This window comes from Epinephelus moara, chromosome 14, assembly GCF_006386435.1.
Source record: "Epinephelus moara isolate mb chromosome 14, YSFRI_EMoa_1.0, whole genome shotgun sequence".
Classification (NCBI taxonomy): Eukaryota; Metazoa; Chordata; class Actinopteri; order Perciformes; family Serranidae; genus Epinephelus; species Epinephelus moara.
Genome location: NC_065519.1, coordinates 1372039 through 1397287, shown reverse-complemented (window position 1 = coordinate 1397287; position 25249 = coordinate 1372039). Strand labels below are relative to the sequence as shown.

At 39.4% G+C, this 25249-nt stretch overlaps 1 protein-coding gene and 1 long non-coding RNA gene across 2 annotated transcripts in view; one reads left to right on the top strand and one right to left on the bottom strand.

The window, feature by feature from the left end:
• The window catches only part of gfra4a (GDNF family receptor alpha 4a), a 225559-nt gene that overhangs the window by 193761 nt on the left and 6549 nt on the right, over nt 1–25249 (top strand). Inside the window, exon 7 of the mRNA XM_050062149.1 lies at nt 15061–15230. Coding sequence (XP_049918106.1) covers nt 15061–15230 — 170 coding nt within the window. The remainder of the gene's footprint in view (nt 1–15060; nt 15231–25249) is intronic.
• Nucleotides 24461–25249, bottom strand: part of LOC126401089 (uncharacterized) — a 16245-nt gene continuing 15456 nt past the window's right edge. Inside the window, exon 4 of the long non-coding RNA XR_007571041.1 lies at nt 24461–24782. This is a non-coding gene — a long non-coding RNA (uncharacterized LOC126401089). The remainder of the gene's footprint in view (nt 24783–25249) is intronic.

The window sequence follows — 25249 nt, the reverse complement described above, 5'->3', positions numbered from 1 at the left end:
GTTACATGCATTGTCTGTTTTCAAAATACACTTCTGTTTTCACAGGAAATGTACAGTTTGCATACAGTCTCTTTCAAAATAAAAGCACTATGTCAGTACAACACCACCAACTGATGTTTTTTTTCCTTCAACAACACACACGTGGCTACGTTTAGGAAAAAAGAACAGGGTTTGGCTTTACAGTCTTACAGGAAGTGAGCACAGACCTCCTGGCTGAAAGTCTGTGGTTGTTGGACCATCCACCACCCCTCCCACCCGCCATACTTGGACTTCAGCTTCCTTAACTTCCATTGTTGTCCCGTGATGCTGCCGGATTCTGTTAAACAATAATGGCGACGGGACACGAATCATTCCGATGTGAAAGGACTACTTTTTTTGTCTGTGTCTGACACCAGAAATCACTGACCAAGTGCCAGTTTTTGACAACTTCAGATCTTAAGATTTGCAGATGATTTTGTGGAAAGACTGATCACTGGCTATAAGACAGCTGATTTCCTGGCAGTCAGCAAAAAGGGGCAACAAGTGGATGCATTCCCCACATGTGGTTGCAGCCAGACTCGGACCAGCCAGCGACAGCTAGTCTACTTTGTTGGCCGCAAGGCTGCCACCAACAATGTTGGGAAAAAACAAAAACCTTAGGCAAAAAACCAGAGGACCTGTCAGCTGCAGCTCACCTGATGTTGGAACAGTCCATCTGTTTTGGGGTTACAAGATCCCAGAATTTACTTACCTGTGATTACCCATACTGACAGTCAGGGTGTAAATCACCAGGTTTATCACGATATGATATTATAGTGATTTTTTTTAGAAAAAGATACTCGGGTATACATTTTTTTCATTTAACTATTTGAAGGATAGTCCCTTAAGATGAATCATCTTGTTTTCGAGGGAGTCCTTAACATGTATACAGACAAAACACGACAAAACATTGCAACAGCATCACATTACATTACAGAACATACAACAAAACAGTACATTACAAGACAATAACAAAAAAAAATATATAAAATATATCTTCTTCTTCTTCCTCTTCAAACAATAGCACAAACAGCTGAAGGAGCTCAAAACATAATTTTACCTCATGTAACAAATTTGGTCTCACTCCTTCTGGACTTTTGTTTACTTTCCTCACTTCTGTTTCTCTTCTCATGCGCTGAGCTGAACTGACAGTCAGAGTGATGTCATTCACCGATGGGCTGCATTGTCTCTGACGTCAACCTGCTGAATAAGAAAAAAAGGCCTCTCTGTTATTTAGTAGATGTTGATATGTAGTTTTGTTGTTGTGGCCTTATGTCATATTTCAAAATAATATTCGGAATAGAGTTAGTAAAAAATAGCAAAATAAAAACATTTTATTTTTCTTCTTGAATCTTATAATCACTCTCTTAATATTATACAGCTGCACAGGTCGGCTCTTGTACCCAGGCTCAGTCTAATGTTTCGTCCCAGAGCAACAATAACGCACCACAGTCAATAATGAGAACAATGGATCTTGATACTTTTTACAGTGTAATTTCCAAAAGTAAATTCTTTATGAGCATCATAATTTTAAAATAAATGATACCAGAACTACTTCACAACAAACAAAAACAAAGTGACTACAGCTTGTAATTATAAGGTGGGGACTCAGTAATTTAAAATATATATATTTGTCTGGACTTATTGCCCTCACCTCTTCTCTCCTGCCCTCATATTCACATATATCCGTCCCAGTGCAGGTGTTCAGTCAGCATTTGATTGATATCCTGTACAACTGCTAAATAATTCAGATTTAATTTGCAGGCAGTAATTTGAAGCAGAACCAAATTAACTGCTGTTTGTATATAAATGCTAATATGTATCTGTCAGTCGACATAAGTTTGATAAGTAACGAGCAGGAGCTGTGAAGCAGGAGACTGACTGCTCTCTTCAGGAAATACAGATACACAACAGGCTGCTGCAGCACGTCATTAAAATAAACTAAATTACACAGTGTTTCCACAGCGAGCACAAATAAAGCTAAATGTATTTAATAAGCTTTAAAAAATGTTTTCAAATAGCTTTAACCCTTCAGAGTCCAGATTAGTTTGGTTGATTTGTGCAGAGTTTCTTTGTGTTCTTGTCTTTGTTTTGCACTTTTATGCCACATGGTTGATTTCCTTTGTTTCAGCAGACACTCAGCTGTGAGGCTGATTTATTGTTTTGTCAGTTTAACAAAGTATAGAGCTGCCAGGAACCTGACGTATGAATGAAGTGACAGAGGCGCCTGTAATTAAAGTTATACCAAGGTCTGTGTGAATACTTGATTCTGATTGGCTGCAGGGTGTCTGTTAAAAAACGATAATGGACACCTACTAAGCCGTTATGGTGAAACTGTCTGTTCACTGTTCTAAATAAATGTGCTGGCTACATAATGGTATCAGTATCTGTAATCTGATTACAATTAATTTACAACACTGAGAGTAACATTAGTCCCTCAGAGTCCATTCATTCCTGTGGGAAAATAGAAATAGTAGTGTAACTTCTCTCCTGCTTAATATTGTGGTCCAGAATTTGCCTCGAGAAAAAGTTTTTCTTAAGAATTTGTTTTTTGTTTTGTTTTTTAATGCAAAAAGCAGTGGGCAACATGGCGGTGCAGTGGTTAGCATTGCCGCCTTGCCGTGGTGGGGGAGCCCTGCTGTGTGGAGTTTGCATGTTTCCTCCATGTCAGCGTGGGTTTCCTCCAGGTGCTCTGACATGTTCTCCCTGTGTCAGCGTGGGTTTCCTCCAGGTGCTCTGACATGTTCTCCCCGTGTCAGCGTGGGTTTCCTCCAGGTGCTCTGACATGTTCTCCCCGTGTCAGCGTGGGTTTCCTCCAGGTGCTCCCACATGTTCTCCCCGTGTCAGCGTGGGTTTCCTCCAGGTGCTCTCACATGTTCTCCCCGTGTCAGCGTGGGTTTCCTCCAGGTGCTCTGACATGTTCTCCCTGTGTCAGCGTAGGTTGGCTGTTAAAAAGTGAGAGTATGTTCACAGATGTACAGACAGACTTTAGAGGGGTTTAAACAACAGATGGACATTCTGGGTCACAGAACAGAGGACAGGACATCTGGTCAGTTTAAAACAGCATATCTTTTATAAACTCCAGAATCTGAAGACACAGAATTTCGGACAAGTAGAAAAAGTAAAAAAAAGCTCCAGCTCTCACTCAGCAGATCGGTGGTTAATCCAGTGATAAGTGTAATAATCCAGTAAGAGGCAGCGAGTCGTCATCAAAGCATCAAAGATGGAGAGAAAAGCATAAAAACAACCATCTGGAGGAGAAGCACCAATAAAAGACAAGAAGTACATGAGAAGAAGAAAACGGAGATTCATGAAGAACAAACAGACTAAAATTTCAGTATTACTCATTAAAAGCATTATCTTCCTCTCCAGTGACAGAACTCTCTGTTCACTAAATCACTTGTATTAATTGTGCTGCACAAAGGGATCACCACTTCAACTGCTCTAATGGGCTTTAATGACTCAGTCGGTGGTTTAAAATCGCAGCTGCAGATTCCCCAAAAAACAGCAACAGTCCCTCACAAAATATTCCTGGGTTTTCAGAAACATTTTCTTCCCGACAGACCTGGATTTTTTTTTCCTCTCTAATAGATTTAAAGCCCACCAGTGTCTGCTCTCAGCAGGCAGGTTGTGCTTTTAGCAATGCAGATGTAGATGTGAGCCTGGCTCAGGTGAAGGAGATGACAGAAGAGCACAGGATAGTTTTTATGGCTCTGAACTGGCCAAAGGAATCATGTTTACGGGATGTTCATCCGTGTCATTCTTGTGGACACAATATCTGAAGAACACCTTCAGGGAATTTCTTCAAATTTGGCACAAACTTCACTTGGACTCAATAAACTGATTAGATGGTTAGCTTTGCTGGTCAAAGGCTACTATGACCTTGAATCCATAACACCTTGAGGGCATTACTTCAAATTTGGCACAAATGTCCTCTTTGACTCTAGAATGAATTGATTAGATTGTGGTGGTCATAGGTCAAGGTCACAATGACAAGGTGTCAAGGTCATTGTGACCTTGACCTATGACCACCACAATCTAATCAATTCATTCTTGAGTCCAAATGAATGTTTGCACCAAATTTGAAAAAAATTCTCTGAAGGTGTCCTTGAGATATTACATTCATGAGAATAAGATGGATGCAAGGTCATTGTGACCTTGCATCCATCTTATTCTCTCAAATCTGATATCTAAAGAACGCCTTGAGGGAATTTCTTCACATTTGGCACAATCATCACTTTGACTCAACGAGCTTGTTAGAGTTTGGTGGTCCAAGGTCAAGGTCACCGGGACCTTGACTGTGTCATTTCTGTGAACACGATATCTCAAAAACGCCTTTAGGGAGTTGGCACAAATGTTCACCTGGACTTCACAATAAACTGATTAGATAATTAGATTTGGCTCAAGAAAATCAATAAAAAGAGAAAGAAAAAAAAAAAAAAGATAATTAGATTTGGTGGTCAGAGGTCAAGGTCATTGTGACCTTGCATCCATCTTATTCTCGTGAACCTGATATCTAAAGAACGCCTCAAGAGAATTTCTTCACATTTGGCACAATCGTCACTTTGACACAACAAGCTTGTTAGAGTTTGGTGGTCAAAGGTCAAAGTCACCTCGACCTTGACTGTGTCATTTCTGTGAACGCGACATCTCAAAAACGCCTTTAGGGAGTTATTTTTTTTAAAGTTTGGCACAAATGGTCGCCTGGACTTCACAATAAACTGATTAGATAATTAGATTTGGTGGTCAGAGGTCACTGTGACCTTACAGCCATCTTATTCTCATGAATGTAATATCTCAAGGACACCTTCAGAGAATTTTTTTCAAATTTGGTGCAAACATTCATTTTACTCAAGAATGAACTGATTAGATGTTGGTGGTAATTTAATTTCCCTCAATAAACAACATAAAGAAAGGTCTGCACCCTGTAGTTCCCTTAAGTGCCATTTATCAGCACATCCACAGGTGACGTTTGAAGCTAATGTTCCTCCTCAGACTTGTTTCAGACAGTCTGAGACATCACCTGTGGATATGCTGATAAATGGCACTTAGAGAAGCTACAGTGTGCGGACCTCTCTTCATGTTGTTTCTCTTATCTGTTGTATCTGTTATTGGTCCAGCGCCTGAAAAAACTTCTGGATGTGCGTGAATCCCTTGCTTTTTGTGTCCTTTCCTTCAGACTCCTCAGCTGTTCCTCCTTGGCTCCCCATAGTCTGGTTTTTGAAGGTCCAGTGTAGGATTTAGGGGATAAATTGGAAAAATGGAATATAATATAGTCAGTATGTTTTCTTTAGTGTATCATCAGCTCGAAATCAGAATGGTTGTGTTCTTGTTACCTTAGAATGAGACGTTTGTATCTACACAGGGAGCAGGTCCTCGTCTACAGAGATCACCATGTTGCACCGTCATGTTTCTACAGTAGCCCAGAATGGACAAACCAAACACTGGCTGTAGATGAGTCCATCACTGTTTTCACATTGGCCGCCGTATTTAGCAGCCCCTCCAAAACACATTCATTTTGTTTAACATGAAACTTTATTCAGTGTTTGTTTGTGTGAATGGAATTAAAGGCCTGTCCCAAATATAGGCCTGTTGAATTTAGTGATTTAAGTAAATAATAGCCCGGCCTACTAATTGAGGTTTTGTGGTATTACAAGAATTACAACAGTTTATAGTTTGTAATATTGAATTTTTCTTTCTCTTCAGTGACATCTGAGCTGTTTGTCAGAGGCCTGCATTTAAAAAGAAAATGATAGCATCTTTTAAATTGTTGATCTTTGTTATCATTGCCCCGAGGAAAAATACTGTTAAAATACGACTTTATGGATACTTGATTGATACCTCAAAATCACACTGTAAATCATTGGCTCTACTGTAAAGTATTACTGTAAATTTTACCAATCAGATCAGAGACCTGAACGCTGCAGATAAAAAACCTGCACAAACGAGTGTTGAAAGTATTTCTGGAGCAATTATCAGGTGCTGTATCCGCTCTGCCACCTGACACACATCACTCAATGAGATAATGACATTTCCCAAAATGCCTCTGTTCTCTCAGGAAGCAGCGGCGAATAACAAATAAAATGCATATTATCCTGCAGTGAGTTAAACCTCCCAGCGTCGTCACATATATTTTTCAAGCGGTTGATGGATGTCTTGTTTTTCAATGAAACTCCTCATGTGCATCCTGCAGCCAGGACTCAGACTTGCCAAGGCGGCTCCTCGCTGCTGTTTACTGTAAGCTCCTTAGAGACCCAGAAAAACAAACCTCAGACTGACTGGCCTCATTTCCCTGCGTCTGAGCAAAGAAGCGCTCCTCTCTTCCTGCCTGAGCGGGCGGCTGAAGCCAAACAGCGCGTACGTGATAATAAGGATGAACAAGTTTCTAATGGGAAAGGCGATTCATGGACCGGCGGTGCACGCCACGCTCTCATCTCAATTGGAGTTCAGTCTCGTTTGCCAGGCGCAGGCGAGCCACTGTTCTATTTTGGGTAGAAAGTGTGCATAATGATTTGGCACGGGGAGTTTGGATTCGAGCCAATAATTGGGAAAATGAATCCGCCCTGGGAGAGATCCTGAATGTTTTTCTTTCCCCCGTGTTCCTTGTGTAATCACAGCGTACAGAGAATGAAGAGCTGTTCGTTCTGACTGAAGCCAAAAGACTCGGCTCCTTCGCCGATGGTCCCGTTTCACAATTGGACAACACCGCCGTCAATTAAATGAATCCTCCTGGTCTCTTTTGGTGCTCGCCTCTTTCTGCGTCTGAATTCAGCTTTATTTTGCGTGCAGGCCCCCTGTGCTGCTGCGCTGGGGGCCTGCTTGCTGAGACAGGACTTCAGATGGCCTTTGATGACTTTGTAATTGAACGTAATTTGGTTTCCTGCCTCCAAACTAATGAGGTGGACAGAGAGAATAGTGGCAGGGAAGAATACAGTCGTTTGCAGGCAGGGGAGGGGGGATGGAAAAACTGCTGAAAAAAAAAAAAAAGATTCCTCTCTGGAGTGAGCGCGCTCAGGTTTTAAAAAACAGCTGTCACCCTACCTTACCTCCTCATCACAGCCATAATAACCGCATCACTATGCAGAACGGCAGCTCTGGACTTCTTCGTTCTCTGAAAGCTGAGTGTGTCAGGGAAAAAATGAGAGGACAGATGGAGGTGAAGCTCATTTATTTCTGCAATTATTCTAATTTTTTCCTGGTAGTTAAATTGGTGGTGTAACAGGAAAGAGTGAGGGTAACCAGCGGCGTGTCGAGGAGGTTGGGGATGGGAAAAGAGGGTGCGCACAGGAAGTGCTCTGCAGTGTGGCTTTGGGGAATCTATGAAGTCAGTAAAAGAAAAGAAAAACCCCTCAGGGAGAAACTTAAAAGTCAAAGAGATGCGAGATGGAGGTGCTTAAACAGCCGTGTCCAAACATTTACAAAGGAACTGTCACAACAGCTTACCACTGAAGATATCAATGGGCACTTCATCTCTGCGTGACGGCGTGCGGCCAGGCGAGGTAGCGGGCAGCTGGAGTTGCACCCCTCACTTCTCTCATCCGTCAGCCTGTCGGGGGACGGCTGCACGCTGCAGAGCTAACTGCACACTTTTAGCGGGGCGGCACACTTTCCCACCTGTCCCACCAACACTAATGGCCCTCGGCACCATTAGCACGCCGGTCCGCAACCTTTCCTGCAAGGTGCTGATGTACACACAGCGAGCCGGGCTCAATCTGTCTCCCTCACTATCGACTCTCCGCCGTTGTGTTGCAACTTGCAGATTCCCTAATTAGCTGCAGAGCTGGCAGCAGGCGCCCACAGGTCACCCATCCACCACCTCCATCTGCATCTGGTACTTGATGCTCAGCGCTGCACCAGCGGAGGGAGTCGAGTCAAGGCTCCGCATTGATTGCTGCAGAATTTTGTTTGCGAAAGCGATGGATGGATCAATTTGTTATGATCCTGTGAGAAATCAATGTTTGTGTGTCACACCCCGATACTCCACCGAAGGCTTGGAAATCCCATCACTAATAACCAGCGAGTCGCTCCTGACATCGGAGGCTTTTTTGCCGGGAACAGATGGAATAATGGTGCGATTTTCATTTCTAAGCACCCACATCCATCTTACAGTATAAGCTGTGGATATTAATTGATGAATCTCTCATTCATGTCTTCATTTGAGCATATTTTAATTGAAGTGACTTTCATGCAAACGTAATTGCTGCAGAGTAGCCCATTAGCCAAATGAAAATGAGTGCTTATAGAATATTAATCCATCATCTGATCATAATTCATTCTGGTTGTGGTAAATCCAAGAACTCAGTGTAATGGGCGTCCTTTGGGGTGTATGGAACCATATAAATCCAGCAGACTGTAAATTATACATAGCACAGAATGTACACACTTTAATATTCCTTCCAGTCGCAGCCTACTTACTGTAAGTGGCCCATTTAGATATTCACCACCATCATTATATCACAGACGGCTGAGAGATGAGACTCTGAGGCTGACTGACGCTTTCAATCCACTTTTACAGAACTGAGTCAAAGTCCAATGCCACCTCTCTTCTTTGGAAATTGGAATTAAAATTGTAGAAAATTAAACTGGAATCGAGGCTCTTTGCTTGTGTCTCACTCTCTGAATCATCTTTGTTATAGACTTGTTTCCGGCGCTGACAGTGAAGGTGTAATTATCTGTTTCAGTCAGGTGAGGATTCAAACCCGAAACATTCAACGCATCTGTTTGTTTAATAGAATTACATCCATCTGTTCCTCTTACACCTGTGAAGGAGGAGAAACATCTCTAAAGAGTCACATTTCTCCCGTCATTAGAAATATGCGACTGTTTCAACAACACACTCAGTTTGTGTCAGGGCACACGCACCAACATCCCACAGCAGCGACCTGCACTGTGCTGTCGCCACCGCCGAGGCATTTTGTTTTCAGGTCGTCCACCCAATTCTTGTGAACGCAACATATCAAGAACGACAAGAATTTGGTACAAACTGTGTTTAGACTTTAGTGGTCACAGGTCAAAGGTCACTGTGACAAGACATCTCAAGAACCCCTTGAGGGAATTCCTTCAAATTTGGCACAAACGTTCATTTGGACTCAGCGATGAACTGATTGGACGTTGGTGGTCAAAAGTCACTGTGACCTTGTGTCCTCATTCTTGCAAACACGATATCTCAGGAAGGCTTTGAGGGAATTTCCTCTAATTCTGCACAAACATCCAGTTTGACTCAACAGTGAAGATTTTGGTGGGTGAAGGTCAAATGTCAAGGTCACTGTTTGTAAAACAAAACTTATCAAGTTCTATTCATGTCACTGATTTGGAAATAATTCAGAATGGCAGAAAATCCATTGGGCAGACGCTGATGGTCTAAGAGGGATTTTTATAGAGCAAACTGAGCTGGACGTGTGTGTCACATTTCAAATCATTTGGGCTAACAGTATTAGGGGCGGGGCCTTTCCAATATTGGCCTTAACTACAGTGCCACCCTCTGGCCGATTGGTATAATATGTGGTAGAACACCACTCCAGATGTCTCCAATGAGTTTCATCAGGATTGGTCAAAGCCACGCTGGTGGCTTAGTGGTAGAGCAGGTGCCCCATGTACAAGGCTGTTGCCGCAGCGGCCCGGGTTCGATTCCAGCCTGTGTCCCTTTGCTGCATGTCACTCCCTCTCTCTCTCCCCTTCACACTTGTCTGTCCTATCCATTAAAGGCTTAAAAGCCCCAAAAAATATCTTTAAGAAAAAAAAAAAAAAAAAAAAAAAAAAAAGGATTGGTCAAAGCCACCTTGAGTTATGATTAGTGCAACGTATTATATCATAAGATCAAATCAGGAGTGAACAAATAATTGTTTTCTTTGTTTATTTATTCAACCCTGAGGCTACTTTAATCAAATTGTGGTCAAACTGTGTGCAGAACTGAAAAAGTGGAAAGAGTATATTGCTGGAGCCTTATTTGCCTCCTTTCCTGATAACATAGCATAACATGGTTGGTACCAGTGGATGCATTAGGTCTTCTGGGAGCGTCAGATGGCACGTTGAAATGTGTTTTAATGATAACAAGACATTTATTTATCATGTAAATACATAGAACCTGTGTTGCCAGTGATTTTAGTCAGTAAGTAAATTGTTACTTGATCCAATAAGAGGGTCAACCAAAGACCTTTTCATGGCCCCCCCTGGGCCTTGGGCCTTGGACCGGGGTCACCCTTCGACCCGTCAGACGCTGACATGATGGCAGAGTAAGAAATTAAACTGATTCAGGTACAGAGTGTTTTGACGTGACAGCAGACAGACAGGTTGTGATTTCACAAAACACTGCAGAAAGCAGCAGCAGCAGCAGGAGGTGACAGAACTTTAATTTTTGGGGCTTTTGTTGAACATAATCGTCGACTGCCGTCGCTGCTGCCTGGGTGGGAAGTCAGAATCTTTTCAACATCAGCTTTGTTCAGTGATCGGATGTTGTGACTCAGCTGCAGACACTTTGTTTGTTCAGTCACATTTCCTGACAGTCAGACTGAATGTTTACCGCCTACAGTCGGTGATGTCAGCGGACAAAGGGTTAACTTTATCCTCAAGCACCACCGCTGCTGCAAACAGTTTATCTCCGCTGGCTGTAAGACTGGAGGGCAACATGCGTGTGTTTCTGTCTGTCCACAGCTAAGCTCACAAACTACTGGACCCATCAGCCTAATAGTTTTTGTGCACATTTATAACTCTATGCTGGAGGACTTCTGTGTCTGCTGTAATTCACAGTCTTAAAAAATTATTTTATTTATTTATTTATTTTTTATTTTATTTTATCCTATTGTTTTATTTTATTTATTGTTTGTCTTTGACTGCTGACTTCTTATGGTTAATTTTCATCAGATCTGATTCAACATTCAAGACATGTATTGTGGTGTACACAGTAAAATCACAGCGGTTCACACCATACGATCAAAATTTCTTAATTTCCAGTCTCCCTTCACACAAAACAATAATAACATTAAAATAAAAGTTAGGTTTTAAAGAGAAATAAACAAATAAATAAGTAGAAACTAAGTTAAAGCCTGATGGTGACAGAGGACGTCTCAACACTTTCAGTTCATTTCCTGTGGAGAAGCAGGAGAAGTAGTCACATGATGGGAGTGTTTCAGTGAGTTTGGAGGCGGGGTTACGGCGTGTTCGCTGTTCTGTATTTGCATAGATTAGACTAGATTCAACTTAATGCTAATGAATCTGTCCAAAGTGATGCGCCATGCTCACAAAGTTTGGACCAAACTATAAACTAAGTATGAGCGTAACTTCCATTTCAACATTGGGGGGGACGGGGACACATTAAGTGAGGGTCTGTGCCTAAGCATCCAGCATATAATGCTGATAGATAATGTCCGGCTGCCCAGCAGCTAGCAGGTTAGACATAGTGGTTAGCTATTATGCTAGCATGCTGGCTGGAAACAGACGATTATTTTGTTCTGTTTTGAGCACATTATACTCACTTCGTCTCTGAATCTCGTGGCTGTAAGTTGCTCATAACGTAGGCTCTGGCCTCGGATGCGTTATCAAACGATTTCTGCTCACCTCCTGGAGTAGTTATCCGAAGTATAGCCATTTCATCTCTTCTAAATATTGTGATCCTAGTGATCTAAAATGAAACAAGACTCCGCAGCAGCACTTCCTGTTTCTCACCTCAGATGTTTTCAGAAATAGATTTTGGTTGTTTGAATGGGGACAAAATAATTTAATCGTGCAGCTATCCTAGACTTTGTAAAGTTGTTATGATTAAACTGAGCAAATCCAGATATTAAAACAAGTTGCAGCGCTCAAATAAAAATCTCCACTGATTAACAGCTGTGTCTTCTGCAATGTGAGTCTGGTGGCAGAAAAAATCTTTTTGGGTCCAGTGACATCATCATCTCGCCGGACCTGGAATTAGTAATTTCACGGTTTGGCCACTTTGTCAGAGTAGTCGTGATGCGACTGCCCGAGCTGATCCCGGCCACTCTGTCAACTCCTCTTAGTTTGGGAGGGGGCGGGGCTTTAATCAACACTGTGTCCCTTCATTTCACCGCTGTCACGCACACACACTGGACACACAGCCGTCCTGCACTCTCTGATCCCCGCCCACTTCCCCCTGACACACCTGGTCGAGATCTGCTCTCCACTGAGTGCACTTCTCTAGTTTTATAATGCTTTTAATAATTCACGGTGTCAGCCCTCTTTTTTTCTCCACAGAGGGCGACGACAGCATCAGCAGCGACCAATCAGAGCTCTCCGTTGTTCAGTCCACACACAGCTTCCCTCCCACTCTCCCATAACTTTACAGTCCAGGTCAGAGCAGGTGTGTCCGTAATGAAAAAGTTTGTTTAGTCAAACTCTCCCCTCCGCAGCACTCACGCAGTTTCACACATTTTCAGATGAATTATTAACATTTTAAAATGATATTATTCATTTCCACTCTTCACTGGTGTTTCTGCAGCAGAGGACTGTCGGTCAGTCAGCAGGTGTGTGTGTGTGTGTGTGTGTGTGTGTGTGTGTGTGTGTGTGTGTGTGTCGGGGCGCCGCTGCCCGTGACCCTCTGTGGCGCTCATATTTTACTAAAGAGTGAATCCTGAGAGGGTCTGAGGGTGGACGTCCTTGGTTTCCACTGAGTGAATGAAAGCTCTGAATATATGACAATCCTACAGAATGATTTTGACCTTACTATAAAATCAATCATCCTGCATGAAATCAAACATTGTGTGTGTAACTTTTATCTGGATTATAATTCACACAGTCCAGGAGCTTAAACAAAGTACGAAGGACCTTCAGTGGATCCGTCGTTACGTTCAGTGTCCTGTTAGCTGACGATACTGATTAATGAGGCTGGATGAAGGACGGTGGGTTGTTACTGTGGGATGCAGGATTCACTGACAGTAACTAGTGGGATTTTATTTGTTGAGCCACCTGAAGCACATGTCGGAGCACCTGGAGGAAACCCACACTGACACTTTAATATGCAGCTCAGTTTTATACAACATATGTAGCAGGCGGTCTCTGCTTCATCTCTCTTTCAGTTGCGTCTCTTCAGCCTGAAAATCATTGACGGCCGCTGGGCTACAAAGTTTCATTTGTTTCTAACGGGATGCAAATTGTCACGTTGCGTTAAATGCACATACAAGGTTGCTTCAGTCTTTTTTGGAGCATTTTGCACTTAACTTCTGTGCTAGCTAGCTAACTGGGGGAGGCAGCTAACGGCTAACAGCTAACTTGGTAGCTGTTTTTTAATGTACTAGAGGAAAGGTTACAATCAGCATTCACACACGGGTCAAATGACTCTACAGTAGTCACAGGTGTTTATCAGCTCCGATCGGCATCAATGGAAACACAACACCTGAGTGAACGCACAATTTTAGCCCTTTTACTGGCGAGATGCAACAACGCACCGCCACAAAATACTGTTTGTCTCCGTCCAAGCAGCTCAAACATCGATCCACATCAGTCTGCGCCGAGTGTAAAAGAGAGACAGAATCACTAAGACGTATATTAAAGGAGGTAACCACTGTAAAGTTTCCACAGGCCTCCATGCTGCTGTCTGCTGTTGACTAACCAGTTTTCAGGCCTGTTTGTGACGTCAGATGTCATACATCAAAAAAACACACACACAGAAAGATATATTTGTCTGCTGCAGAGCTGTGAACACAGCTGTGATCTACTGACAGTAGCAGAGGAGTCGATCACCTATTTTTATCAGGTTTTCCTGTTTTTAAAAACTTCATACGCTGATTTTGGTGGAAAAGCGGTGTTGGTCACGTCTGGAGATCTCACCTGGATCGTAATGCTGATAGTGAGTATAATTCACAGCCTGCAGTCAACACACTAACATATAAACATATAACTCCCTCTGTCCATTATTGGGTGTGAGGCAGAATTTCGATGCAGCCTCGGTGTTGAAAACCAGCAGGAAGGTCAGGAGAGAGTCGATGTGTCTCAGTGTTGAGCTCCGTCTCTTCCTGTTACCCTGCAGCTGTTCAGGTAAACCGGTCAGTGAGCACGCTGACGGGAATGGATCCAACACCAGTTCACTCCCTGCTGGTGTTCAGTGTGTTACAGAGCGACCACAGACCCACTGCTGACATTAAAATGTGTTGTTAATTGAACCTGCATTGTTGTGACCTGCAGCAGCGTTTGAGCCTCTGAGGCTCCTGTAATTAAAGCAAAGCTTCAGTCTGCCTGCGACTGAGACACTCTGCTGTTCATTTGCATTTTAAATACAGGAAACACAACACTCTGTCACATTCTGTCATGGAGGACAGGTTTGTTCAAGACTGCAGACTCACAGTTTTCTCGTGTTGACCCTCCCACAGACTGAGATCTTATCAGTCCTATAAGTTCAGTGCAGCGACACTGTGTCACATGGATCATATAAACTTGGGTACGACATGTTTGATGTCTGCAGACTGTATGATGCAGTAGCTTGTGAACTTTGTTGCCATAGATGTCTAACAGGATAAAATGATGAAGGTCAAAAGGTCAAAGGTCAGCTTGACTGTGACATCATCATGTTTTAACGTCATATCTCAGGAACAGAAGGAGAGACATTTGGTCAGATACTGAATTGGTGACTCTAATCTTGAACCTGTGCTGATTGTCAATCAATCAATCAATCAATCAATCAATTTTATTTATAAAGCCCAATATCACAAATCACAATTTGCCTCAAAGGGCTTTACAGCATATTGTATAGATCTTCTGTGTGTGAAGCATCCATGTTTTCACTGACAGGGATGGAGACTGTCAGAAAAACCTCCAGTTGACTTTAAAATCCTGTTAAAAGCAGTTTGACATCGATTCATTTGATTCAGTCGCCTGATGAGTCACCCTGAGAGGTTGAGCTGTACTCACATGCCATGACCACACTGTAATTACAGTCCCCCGGTGCATAATTATAAAGTGACCAATCACGTTACAAAGAGCCGTGCAGCATGCAAAGAAAGCAGAGGGAAACTAGAGGTGGTGGCTGATGGGAAAATGACCTGCAGAACTTCACATCCCTTTAAACACGACGTCTCTGCTGCTCTTGTGTTCCAGAAAACGCCATCCTGGCTTTCGGGAATGGATCGGACGTGAAAACGGGCGCCAGCCAGCCCGGGATGCCCAGCCCAGCGACGGACAACCAGAGCCCGCACTTGGCAACCACCGCCCCAGGCGTCTCCATGGAAACAGAGCAGAACATTCTGAGAGCACAGATACCTACTCAGGTGAGACGAGATGAAGACTGAACATGTGATGTTCAACCTTTCATAATCAGAGCGGCAGTAATAGAGACGGCCTCGATCAGAACTGGGTCGCAGTGCTGCAGATTACTGGGGGCGTTTGTTTTATTCTGCAGGGAGCAGCAGACGGGTGGGATTTACAGTGTCTGTATGGTTCAGATGGGTCTGATACAAAGTCAGTCACAGGCACTACAACATGAAGAGAAACGACACATTGTCATGTGCTCAAAGTTCATTTTACAACAAGTTGTTTAAAGGGATAGTGCACCCAAAAATGAAAATTCAGCCATTATCTACTCACCCATATGGCGAGGGAGGCTCAGGTGAAGTTTTAGAGTCCTCACATCACTTGCAGAGATCCAAGGGGAGAGGAGGTAGCAACACAACTCCACCTAATGGAGGCCGACGGTACCCCCGATTCAAACGTCCAAAAACACATAATTGAAACCACAAAATATCTCCATACTGCTCGTCCGTAGTGATCCAAGTGTCCTGAAGCCCCGACATAAAAAGTTGTTTGGAAAAACGTCATCTGAACTCTGTTTTTAGCCTCATTGTAGCCTGTAGCTCTGACTGCCTCTCTGGGCACCGTGCACACGTGAACGGCATATGGGTGAGTAGATAATGGCTGAATTTTCATTTTTGGGTGCACTTTTAAGTGTAGAAATTCTAGATGTCAACTAAAATAGGCTCCAGCCCCCCGCAACTCTTTACAGGATGAGCTGTCAGGGACTGTTTGTTATTTATGAGGGGAGTGAGGGCAGGGGGTGGTTCAAAAAGGGGGAGGCATGTCAAATAATTGGCTTGTGATTTTTTATTTTGGCTTAGGGGACGGGCATACACATTTAAATGGTTATATTTTGCATTTAATTTACTGCAATGAAAACATGCTTTCCAAATTTTGGCACTGAATTTTGGTGATTTCTTTTTTATTTTATTTTTTTAAAGCCATCCAAATTTTGAAACTAAACATTGGATTTTTTTTAAAAGAAAACGTGGTTTGAAAGGCATGTATTCTTTAAAAATCCCCAAAATGACATCATTTATCAGCCAGAAACTGTAAAAACAGAAATTATCAAATTTCCGACGGTCCTTGGACACATCATGTGTGAGGAACGCCACAGTCGATCACTGACAAGTTTCAAAAATTAGTGCCACAGTGCTCAGTTTCCTTTAACTAGTTACTGCGGGGGAAATTTACAAATTACATTTTGCCTTTGCTGCTAAAATGACAGGCGTGTAAATTACAATTATGTGACTCTAAACTTGTCAGTCAGAAGCAGGAATAATGATCCATGAGTTTCCTAAATGTCAGTTTCCTCCTCATTAGAGTTTGACAGAGGCCTAAACTGATTTTTGAAACTAAAACGACAATAATTGATCATCGTTTGTTCACAAAGAGTCAATAATAATATGACAAGAAAAAAAATTAAAATTCAGTAAAACCATTGTCTGAGTCAAACTCAGGTAAAAGAGGGTCAAACACACTCGTACAGCTGATTGTGTTTGTGTGTGAGCAGACTGACAGTCACAGGCTGGTACCTGTCGGGCTCTGCTGCTCATCACACACTGAGTGTTCATCATGTGGACGATTGTGGATGGAGGAAGCTTTGAAGCTTTTAGATTGGGTGTAACTTTATTGATCCCAGCGGGGTCATTAGATCTGTGCTGCAGTGAGAGGATCCAGAGCGCAGCAACAACCTAATGATGAGAATGAAGGCGTGACGGTGATTAAAACAATCAGACAAACTGGATTCTAACAAATGTGTTTTATAGAAACTTCTCCTGAAGCCTGAAGGGAAATGTACCCCCCTTTTGTTTCTAAGCAACCATACACGTCATGTGACCACGTATCTTTAAAGAGTCATCCATTAAGAAAAATCACTTTTTATTAAATATGTGATTGAGGGAATTTGGTGAGCACATTTAAAGGAGCAGCAAGTCAGATTCTATCAGCGGGGATTACAGATTACAACCAGCTGAATCTTCTCCTGGTCAGTTCAGTGTTTGTTGTTCAGGAGCTGAGTGATCCAGTCTAACATGACATCAGCTCTAAACTGCTAATGAAAACCGGCTCACCTCACCCCGCTCTCCCCTATCGGAGGCTGCCACACACTGGCTCGTCTTTACACACAGGAACACACACTTAAACTGTCTCATATTCATAACTGCTTCATCAACAGTATAAAGAGGTTGTGTAAACATCATTAATGTCGCCCATACAATGAAGAAGAGGAGTAAACAACATTAAACTCTGTTGAACATCCATTTTAATGTGGCCGGTCTGTTCTGCATTAAGCAAACACACAGATTGTAATAATGAGCAGACATTTATAAATAATATAATTTACTCCAGGCCAAAGAAATAATGTGCTCCATGCATTCAGCTCCTAATGGGACTCCTCACGAAAAACACTGCAGATAACGTAACTGACAATCTGCCAACAGATATAAATAAACTACACAAGCTAAATGTATAACTGGGACACTTACTTATTCCAGAGGGAGGATGTATCCTCATCTCTGAACTGCTCGTCCCACACACCATTGTTCTTCTATATCTGACTGTGTTACAAACAGGGACATGAACATTTTGTCACCTGGTAGTCGAGCGTCAGGTCGGGATGATAACGTGTCACTGAGTGGACACCGCTCAGAGTTAATTACAGCAGTAAATGAGATCTGGACAGCTGCCTCTAATTTATATCATCAGCCATACGACTCTTAACCAACATCCTGTCACATTCACACAACTGTCTCTGATATGTCAACAAAAATTAAATTACCACAGGAAACGATGTCGTGAAGACGTGTCGTGTGGCCGGTCTGTTTGCTTAATGCAGAACAGACCGGCCACATTAAAGACTGAAGATGACACATGACGAAAGTTAAACTTGAAACACATCAGTTGTTCCTGGTCGTATAGCGTCTCCTGTGGACAACCCTATACGACCAGGAACGACTGATGTGTTTCAAGTTTAACTTTCGTCATGTGTCATCTTCAGTCTTTGGTTTGTAACAGACTGGTTGTTTTGTTCCCTCAGAACGAGTTGTTTATATCTACACCGCCATGTTTCTACAGGCTACAGGAGCCCAGAACGGACAAACCAAACCCTGACTCTAGATAGAGACATTTGTATTTTCCTGTTGGTGGCCACAGTCATCAGCTCCTCTGCAACAAGCCACGTTAGAAAAACATGAAATGTCTTTATTGAGTGTTTTTACCGGTGTAAATCAGCTGCTCTGTTTGTTTCTGAGAGGAAGAGACCTCTGTGGATTATTTAGATCTCATTAAAAACCTCGTCATAAAATAAGCTCAGCACACATTTGCAGGTGCCGGTCAAGCGAGCCATCGAGTCACAAGTCTTAGTATGTTATAAAAAATAAATTAAAAATCTTTATGGGCAAACTCTACCATCACTTTTTATTACGAACTATTCTATGACTCTCTTAAAACATGTGTATGACAAAATATAACGACTTTTTGTGACATAAATGACAAGAACTATTTTTAATGATGTTTACTTGGCATATTATACTTTGACTTTTTATGTAATGTTACACTTGGCGTATCATAAATTTTTGACATATGACGCTAAAATATACTTTTGGCGTACTGCAATATGACTTTTATTTACTATAATTTTACATCATACTATGATACAATATAATTCTTGTATGGCATAGTGCATGATTATTTTTTTTCCTGCATTATTATGCTATATTACACCATGACATAGTTTTAATGACATACTATAATTTTTTTCGACATACTATACTATGACGTTTTTTGGTTTTTTTTTCCGACTTTTTTCGACATGCTATACACTTATTGTTTTATCACTTTTTTTCGACATGCTATACACTTATTGTTTTATCACTTTTTTCCTACATACTCGACTATGACGGGGGGGTTTTTCCGATGTTTTTAATCATTTTTTCAACATACTATACCATGACTATTTTGTCACTTTTTTCGACATGTTATACTATGACAGTTTTTTTTTTTTTTTTTTTTTTTACTTTTCTCGACATGCTATACTATGCCATTTGTATCACTTTTCGACATACTACGTTTTCGGGGGGGGGTTTCGACTTTTTTCAACATACTATACTATGACTTTTTTTTTTTTTTTTCAACTTTTTCGCTATGACATTTTTAATAATTTTTTAAACATACTATACTATGACGTGTTTTTTTTCCGACTTTTTTCGACATGCTATACTATGACGTTTTTATCACTTTTTTCCGACATACTCGACTATGACCGTGTTTTTTTTAAACTTTTTTCAACATACTATACTATGACGTTTTTATCACTTTTTTCCGACATACTCAACTATAACCGTTTTTTTTTTTTTTACTTTTTTCGACATACTATACTATGATGTTTTTAATCATTTTTTCAATGTACATTTTTTCAACTTTTTTCAACATACTATACTATGACGTTTTTATCACTTTTTTCCGACATACTCGACTATAACCGTTTTTTTTTTATCACTTTTTCCGACATACTCTATGACTTTTTTTTTTGACATCCTATACTATGACATTTTCTTTCCCCACTTTTTCCAACATGCTATACTATGACATTTTAATCACTTTTCGACATACTATACTATGACAAGTTTGTTTTTTTTCTGACTTTTTTCGACATGCTATACTATGACATTTTTAATAATTTTTTCAACATACTATACTATGATGTTTTTAATCATTTTTTCAATGTACTATACCATGACATTTATTTTTTTTACTTTTTTTGACATGCTATACTATGACGTTTTTATCACTTTTTCCGACATACTCTACTATGACTTTTTTTTTCCGACTTTTTTTGACATCCTATCCTATGACATTTTCTTTCCCCACTTTTTCCGACATGCTATACTATGACATTTTAATCACTTTTCGACATACTATACTATGACAGGTTTGTTTTTTTCCCCGACTTTTTTCGACATGCTATACTATGACATTTGTATCACTTTTCGACATACTATACTATGACGTTGATGTTTTTTGGCATGCTATACTATGACATTTTTAATAATTTTTTCAACATACTATACTATGATGTTTTTAATCATTTTTCAATGTACTATACCATGTTTATTTTTTTTACTTTTTTTGACATGCTATACTATGACGTTTTTATCACTGTTTTCGACATACTCTATGACTTTTTTTTTTCGACTTTTTTCGACATCATATACTATGACATTTTCTTTCCCCGCTTTTTTTGACATGCTATACTATGACGTTTTTAATAATTTTTTCGACATACTATACTATGAAGTTTTTATCACTTTTTTCTGACATACTCGACTATGACTTCTTCTTTTTTTCCGACTTTTTTCGACATGCTATACTATGATGTTTTTAATCATTTTTTCAATGTACTATACCATGACGTTTATTTTTTTTTACTTTTTTCGACATGCTATACTATGACGTTTTTATCACTTTTTCGACATGCTATACTATGACGTTTTTAATACATTTTTTCGACATGCTATACTATGACGTTTTTATCACTTTTTTCCGACATACTCGACTGACGTGTTTTTTCCAATGTTTTTAATCATTTTTTCAACATACTATAACATGACGTTTATTTTTTTTACTTTTTTCGACATGCTATAGTATGACATTTTTAATAAATTTTTTCGACATGCTATACTATGACGTTTTTATCACTTTTTTCCGACATACTCGACTGACGTGCTTTTCCAATGTTTTTAATCATTTTTTCAACATACTATAACATGACGTTTATTTTTTCAACTTTTTTCGACATACTATACTGTGACTATTTTGTCACTTTTTTCGACATGCTATACTATGGCAGTTTTGTTTTTTGTTTTTTTTCTCGACTTTTTTTCGACATGCTATACTATGACATTTTTTTCCCCCGACTTTTTTGGACATCATATACTATGACATTTTTATCACTTTTTTTCGACATACTCGACTATGACTTTTTTTTTTTTTTTTTTTTGACTTTTTTCGACATACTATACTATGATGTTTTTAATCATTTTTTCAATGTACTATACCATGATGTTTATTTTTTTTGACTTTTTTTGACATGCTATACTATGCTGTTTTTAATAATTTTTTCGACATACTATACTATGACGTTTTTATCACTTTTTTCTGACATACTCGACCATGACTTCTTGTTTTTTCCGACTTTTTTCGACATGCTATACTATGATGTTTTTAATCATTTTTTCAATGTACTATACAATGACGTTTATTTTTTTGACTTTTTTCGACATGCTATACTATGACTATTTTATCACTTTTTTTCGACATGCTATACTATGATGTTTTTAATAAATTTTTTCGACATACTATACTATGACGTTTTTATCACTTTTTTTGACATGCTATACTATTTTGTTTTTAATAAATTTTTTCGACATACTATACTATGACGTTTTTATCACTTTTTTCAACATGCTCTATGACTTTTTTTTCCGACTTTTTTAGACATTCTATACTATGACGTTTTCTTTCCCCACTTTTTTTGACATACTATACTATGACGTTTTTAATAATTTTTTCAACATACTATACTATGACGTTTTGGGTTTTTTTCTCGACTTTTTTCGACATGCTATATGACGTTTTGGGTTTTTTTCTCGACTTTTTTCGACATGCTATACTATGACGTTTTTAGAGTGTGCCCGTAAACCTGGAACTCCGTTAGCGCTTTTAGCACTTCCGGTTCTCTCGTCTAAAAGTCAATACGTTTTTTGAATGGGATTTTGGTAAAATGCCTCAAATAAGGTCTGTGGTTAACAAAAGCTTAAGCGAGTTTCAGGTATTTTTCTACGACATAAAACACGTCAGTAAATACCCTACTTGTGAATTTTGAAGCTTTTACGTGTGGTAAAAAAGGCGGTAGCTAACAAGTTGCTCAATACGACTACAAACACTGTTGGGGACATTAAACGTCATCACCCCCAAACAGACGAGAGTACTGGCAGTCCGCCATTACAGCTTCTTATTTAGCTTAAACAGTCCAATTTCCCCATTATACAATGTTTTTAAAATAAAGCGGCCGAAATCAGTTGAAAGCTTAGTGGCGGTGACGTCAAGAGTCATGCGACCGTGGAGTAGTCATGTAGTCTGTTAAAGCCTAACGTTAGCTTTTTACTTCTGGCGATCACATTTAAGCTTCAAATGCGGTATGAAAGGTGTTCATATATGAAGATTATCTTACTGAACAAAACCTGTAAGTATCATAAACCTGTGTTAGCCACAGAGCTTATTTTCTGACATAATCCAAAACGCAATGCAAAAATCACATTCACTTTCTCTGCCGGGAACCAGCACGATGCTAAACTTCCGGGTTTTGACGTCAGCCCTGGCACACTCTATACTATGACGTTTTTATCCCTTTTTTTTGACATACCATACTGTGACGGGTTTCTTTCCCACTTTTTTCAACATATTATACTATAACTATTTTGTCACTTCGAAAAAGGTGGGGGGGGAAAAAGTGATAAAAACGTCATAGTATAGGATGTCGAAAAAAGTTAAAAAAAAAAAACAACCATCATAGTATAACATGTCAAAAAAAAAGCGACATGCTATACTATGACGTTTTTTTTTTTTTTTTTTACTTTTTCCACATGCTATACTGACGTTTTTTCCCCCCACTTTTTCGACATGCTATACTATGACGTTTTTATCCCTTTTTTCGACATGCTATACTATGACATTTTTAATGATTTTTTTTGACATACTATACTATGACGTTTGTTTGTTTTTTCCAACTTTTTTCGACATGCTCCACTATGACTTTTTTTCCCCACCTTTTTCGACATGCTCTACTATGACGTTTTTATTACTTTTTTTGACATGTTATACTATGACGTTTTTTCCCCACCTTTTTCAACATGCTATACTATGACGTTTTTTCCCCACCTTTTTCGACATGCTATACTATGACGTTTTTTCCCCACCTTTTTTGACATGCTATACTATAACGTTTTTATTACTTTTTTTGACATGTTATACTATGACGTTTTTTCCCCACCTTTTTCGACATGCTATACTATAATGTTTTTATTACTTTTTTTGACGTTATCCTATGATGTTTTTTCCCCACCTTTTTCGACATGTTATACTATAACGTTTTTTCCCCACCTTTTTCGACATGCTATACTATGACGTTTTTTTCACTTTTTTCGACATACTATACTGTGACGTTTTTATCACTTTTTTCGACATACTATACTATGACGTTTTTATCACTTTTCGACATACTACTGTATACTTAAGACTATTTTATCACTTTCTTCGACATGCTACAGTATACTATGACTATTTTATCACTTTCTTCGACATGCTATACTATGACGTTTTTATCACTTTTTTCTACGTACTATACTATGACGTTTATCATTTTTTTCGACGTGTTATACTATGACTTTTTTATCACTTTTTTTGGACATACTATACTTTCACGTTTTATCACTTTTTTCGACATGCTATACTATGACGTTTTTATCAGTTATTTCGACATACTATACTATGACTATTTTATCACTTTTTTCGACATACGATACTATGACGTTTTTATGAGTTATTTCGACATACTATACTATGACGTTTTTATCACTTTTTTCATCATGTCATACTATGACTATTTTATCACTTTTTTCATCATGCCATACTATGACTATTTTATCACTGTTTTTGGACATTCTATACTTTCACGGTTCATCACTTTTTTCGACATGCTATACTATGACTATTTTATCACTTTTTTTGGACATTCTATACTTTCACGGTTCATCACTTTTTTCGACATGCTATACTATGACTATTTTATCACTCTTTTCGGCTTACTACTCTATGACTTTTTTTTGTCACTTCTTTACATATGCTATACTATGACTATTTTATCACTTTTTTAGACATACACTATGACTTTTTTATCACTTTTTTTCGTCATGCTATACTATGACTATTTTATCACTTTTTCGTCATGCTATACTATGACTATTATATTCACATTATATTTATATTCATATTCATACTGCGACCACTCTTCCCATCTCTCAAGTATACAAGAAACCAAGGTTTAGCAATAATTTCAAAGGTTTATTGAAAACAGTTGACAGTAGGTGAGTAAACTACAGTACAACTTGAATTTACCAACTGAAATAACACAAAAACAAATGACCATCTCAACTTAGCTGCTGCTTACATTTACTTGCATTATTGTTATCTGCACAATCATACACCTCACAGCTGCATAAGAATGTGTGTATATCGACAAACTGCAACTTTGTGTGATGCCACAACATGTTATTATTATACAGAGTTATATTCACCAATTAAGTAAGAGCTGTGAGAATAACCTGTCTGAATACTGGCTCATATGGAAATGCAGCATTATATGTCACAGAATCTAAAGAAGAAGAAAAAGTCTCCTCTCGTCGTTTCCTCGAGGTATATGGAATGAATTGGAGATCCTTAATGATGGCCAAGGGTGAACAATTTCAGGGTCACTGGAAAAGAGAATAAGTGAGAAAACATAAATTAACATGACAACTTTTTTGATGACATTTCAGACAACACACTGTACTACGACTTTTTTCCTGATTTTGGACGCCATGCTATACTATGACTTTTTTCCTGATTTTGATCAACATGCTATACTATGACTTTATTTCATGATTTTGATCGACAGACTATACTATTACTTTTTTCATGATTTTGATCAACATGCTATACTATGACTTTTTTTATGATTTTGATCAACATACTATACTATGACTTTTTTTTTATGATTTTGGACGACATGTTATACTATTACTTTTTTTTATGATTTTGATCAACATACTATACTATGACTTTTTTTTATGATTTTGGACGACATACTATACTATAACTTTTTTTTATGATTTTGGACGACATGCTATACTATGACTTTTTTTTTATGATTTTGGACGACATGTTATACTATTACTTTTTT